General features: G+C 53.8%; 1 protein-coding gene across 1 annotated transcript in view; it reads left to right on the plus strand.

Moving 5' to 3' along the window:
* The window catches only part of AKAP8L (A kinase (PRKA) anchor protein 8-like), a gene marked incomplete at its 5' end in the record, with an annotated part of 9036 nt that overhangs the window by 4136 nt on the left and 913 nt on the right, over positions 1 to 3987 (plus strand). The window contains 7 exons of the mRNA XM_010014806.1: positions 84 to 139; positions 575 to 611; positions 1808 to 1916; positions 2590 to 2731; positions 3108 to 3213; positions 3347 to 3477; positions 3869 to 3964. Coding sequence (XP_010013108.1) covers positions 84 to 139; positions 575 to 611; positions 1808 to 1916; positions 2590 to 2731; positions 3108 to 3213; positions 3347 to 3477; positions 3869 to 3964 — 677 coding nt within the window. The remainder of the gene's footprint in view (positions 1 to 83; positions 140 to 574; positions 612 to 1807; positions 1917 to 2589; positions 2732 to 3107; positions 3214 to 3346; positions 3478 to 3868; positions 3965 to 3987) is intronic.

Consider the following 3987-nt stretch of genomic DNA (forward strand, 5'->3'; position numbering starts at 1 on the left):
GACCTGATGAGCTGAAAGGTCTTTTCCAACCTGGTTGATCCCGTGATTCCTGCTCTTTGTGCTGACTCTGTTTTTCCTTTCAGAGGAGGGAACAGAAGGAGAATCAGGAGAGAAAGAGGAGAAGGAGGGCTCCAGAGGGGTGAGTAACTCCTGGAAGCTGCTTTGGCGTCATTAAAAGCTGTAGTTCTGGTGAGGGCAGATCCCTGGAATCCCACATTATTCCCAAAGCAGGTGGGGAAGAAAACCCCCAAATCTACTGCCTGCAACAGCGAGATGGGTGGGATTAGGATGTGTCACCACATGGGGATGAAGTAACCCCTCATCCAGCTCCTTTGGTGTGGTGGGATGAAGGCTCAGGGATAAGACCTGCAGGTGTAGAGGCTTCTCCTGCTGAGTGGGTGATGTCCCTGCAGGAAGGGACCATGGAGCAGCCAGATCCAATGGAGATGCTGCTCCTCCATGCAGAGCCCTGAGTGCCAGGAGGGCTTTGGAAGCACCAGGCTGGTGGAGATGTCAGAGCAGCCTCCAGCCATCCCCATCCCTTGGTTTTAACTTCCCAATGTTGCCTTTCTAGGAAGGGGAGGATGAAGAAGGAAAAGATCCAGAGAAAGGTGAGTTGGTGGCTGTGCTCTTTGTGCGCCAGAGCTCCACGTGGAGCAAAGCCCCTTCCCATAGAGGGCTCCACGTGGCCAGAAGGGACGTTTCCAGTGCAATTCCATGAGCTTATCCATGGAGAGTCCATTTGCCTCATGGCTTCATTGTCCCTTGTGGCTCATTGTGTCTGGGTGACCTGAGCTAAACCTCTGCCACTAAAGCAGTGTGTGCCCATCACTGGTCTGGTGATGGACACCAGAGGTGGGGTGCTACAAGCGAGAGCAGTTGAGGTGAAGATGGAATTCCATTGGAGAGAGCAGGGGAGACCTGTCAGACCTCAGCTGATGGGGACATGGAACACGGTCAGCTGCATTTGGTCCGACAGATCCCATCCTTTGTGCCTGCTCAGGGATAAGGAATTCCTGGAAGCGCCCTGCTGGGGAGGAGCTGGAGCCCTTGCTCAAGGTGGGATGGTGAACTGCCAGCCTGGGGTGTAGGGACCCACATGGAATTGCCCATGTGCCATAGGTTTGGGGTGAGTTGTTTGGGATGGAGCTTCCTGGTTTGGAGTGATGGGATCGGTTGGAGAAGCACTGGGATATCTGAAGGGAGCTCAGGGAGCAGGAAGGCTGCACATCCTGGGGTGATGCATGGGGGGCTCTTGCTGCCCATCCCACCCATGGGCAGCAGAAACATGGTCCTGGGATGCTCCAGGGAAACCACGTTGGAGTCTTCCTGTGTGGTTCTTCCCTCTGCTCCCACCCCCCAAACTTGTCCATGTGGGGCTTTTTTTGTGGGGGAAAAGCTAATTATAGAATCATGGAATGGGTTGGGGTGGAAAAGGAGCTTAAGATCCTCGGGTTCCAACCCCTGCCACGGGCAGGGACACGCTTGCTCCAAATGGCCTTGAACACTGCCAGGGCTGGAGTATCCAAACCTTCTCCATTCAGCCCATCCCAGTGTCCCAGCGCCCTCACAGGGAAGAGCATCTTCCTTCTCTCCACCCTGTTTCAGCCCTGGCCCATCTCGTTTGGGATGTCCTCTCTCTCCTGTGGGATGGGTGCTGTAGGAACCAGAGCTTGCCTGGTGGGAGCAGCTTCTCTTGCTGTTGTCTCTTTGGTTGTGTGGGGCTTGGTTGGGCCGATAACGTGTCCAGGGGTGCTCTCTTTGGCCAGGGGGTGCCCTGAGCTCCACCCCTGCTCTCACCACTCAGGTGCTCTCACAATCCAGGAGGAGATCAGTCAGATCAAGCGCAGGCTGCAGGCGGGCAAGAGGACTCCAGAGAGGCAGAAGAAGAGGCACCGGGATCGCATGGTGGAAAGGTAACAGCACAGGGTTTGGTGGTGGTGGGACTGGAGGGCTCCGTCCTGTTGTTCCCAGTTGTCCCAGTGTTTTGTCTGTTCCCTGTAGAGCTGCTTTGCTCTTCTGCCGGGTGGTTTGATGTCTGTGCTTAGAAGAGAGATGGAAACAAGAAAACGTCCTGTAAATCAGGGAATCATGGAATGGGTTGGGGTGGAAAGGACCTTAAAGCTCCTCCAGCTCCAACCCCTGCCCCGGGCCGGGACACCTTCCATAGAGCAGGTTGCTCCAAGCCCCTGTGTCCAACCTGGCCTTGAACACTGCCAGGGATGGGGCATCCAAACCTTCTCCATTCAACCCATTCCAATGTCCCAGCACCTTCATAGGGAAGAATTTCTTCCCAATGTCCCATCCAGCCCCTGCTCATCCTCGTGGCCTCCTCTGGCCTTGCTCCAGCAGCTCCGTGTCCTCCTTATGTTGAGGACCCCAGTGCTGGGTGCAGCACCCAAGTGGGGTGTCAGGAGAGCAGAGGGGCAGGATCCCCTCCGTGGACCTGCTGCTCACGCTGTGGGGATGCAGCCCAGGTCATGCAAAGGGTTGGAGACTTCCTGAAGTAGAGGGAGGGAGTAGATCCAGTGGGAATGTGGTACCAGAGAGCGGGAATGATGGATTTGTGGCTCTTTTCCCTCTCGCCAGGATCCAGTTTGTTTGTTCACTGTGCAAATACCGGACCTTCTATGACGATGAGATGAGCAGTCACCTGGAGAGCAAATTCCATAAGGAACACTTCAAGTTTGTTGGAACCAAGTTGCCTCAACAAACAGCTGATTTCCTCCAGGTGAGCTCTGGGCACGTGTCTGTGCCTCAGGTTTGTTTGGGGCTTGACTCTTAATAGTAGTAATATCAAATAGTACTTTGGAGATGCTGGAAAGCTCCTGAACTGCTTCTCTAAGTAACCATGGTGGAAACTGCTGGAGAAGGTGGAGTAAGGTTGTGGTAAAGCATCAGAGCTCCTTGTCCACCCCCTTCTCTTGAGCAGGTCGCTTAACCTCTGGTAGGAAGTAAAAGCCTTGCCCACCACGGATCTTGGTGGCCAGATCTTAAGTCCTGCTACAGGACAGAGTGTGGTGGGATCTGTAGGATTGAGGATGAGCAGAGAGATGCAGCTGAAAGTGGGGGGGGGAAAAAGGATTAATGTGAAATATTCCATACAGGAATATGTTGCCAATAAAACCAGGAAAACTGAGGAGCGCCGTAAAGCGATTGAAGACATTAACGCCGTCATTCAGCAGATATACAGGGACCAGGATCTTACACAAGGTGAGTTACTGCTCCTGGGTGTAAGAGTTGCTCCGTTGAGGTGGTTGGGGTTGGAGAGAGAGGGGAAGTCGTAAAATCTGGCACACAGCCCAAATCCCTGGGTTGTTTTCCAGTTAAATCCATTCTTTTCCAGACGTTGGCATGGAGCATTTCATCAAGAAGGTGGAGGCAGCTCATTGTGCTGCCTGTGACCTCTTCATCCCCATGCAGTACGGCATCATCCAGAAGCACCTCAAGTCACTTGACCACAACCACAACCGCAGGGTGAGTTGGGGCTCCCAGTGCCCCACACCAGGAGCATGGATTCCCATGGGCTTAGTTCCCTCCCACTCCTGAAATCCAGGAGAACTCTTCTTCATCCTCGTCTTTGTGGAGTCTGGAGTTAATGTTCATGTTCTTGTGTCCCCAGAAGCAGAGTCTGAGGTTAATCTTGGTGCCCCATCCCTGGCAGTGTCCAAGGCCAGGCTGGATGGGGCTTGGAGCAACCTGCTCTAGTGGAGGAGCTTTAAGGTCCCTTCCAACCCAAACCATTCCATGATCCTATGATTCCCAGGCTGTTTCCCAGAGGTTTTCCCTGTTGCCTCCACTGCTGAGCTGTGACTAATCCCTGGCTTCAGGAGCAAATCTGAGTGGGTTTTATTCTCCTCCCATCCAGGCCATGATGGAGCAATCCAAGAAATCCTCGCTCGTGGTTGCAAGGAGTATTCTCAACAACAAGCTCATCAGTAAGAAACTGGAGCGGTACCTCAAGGTAGGTGTTGGGGCGGGGGGGGG

Source organism: Nestor notabilis, unplaced genomic scaffold, assembly GCF_000696875.1.
Source record: "Nestor notabilis isolate BGI_N333 unplaced genomic scaffold, ASM69687v1 scaffold16545, whole genome shotgun sequence".
NCBI lineage: Eukaryota > Metazoa > Chordata > Aves > Psittaciformes > Psittacidae > Nestor > Nestor notabilis.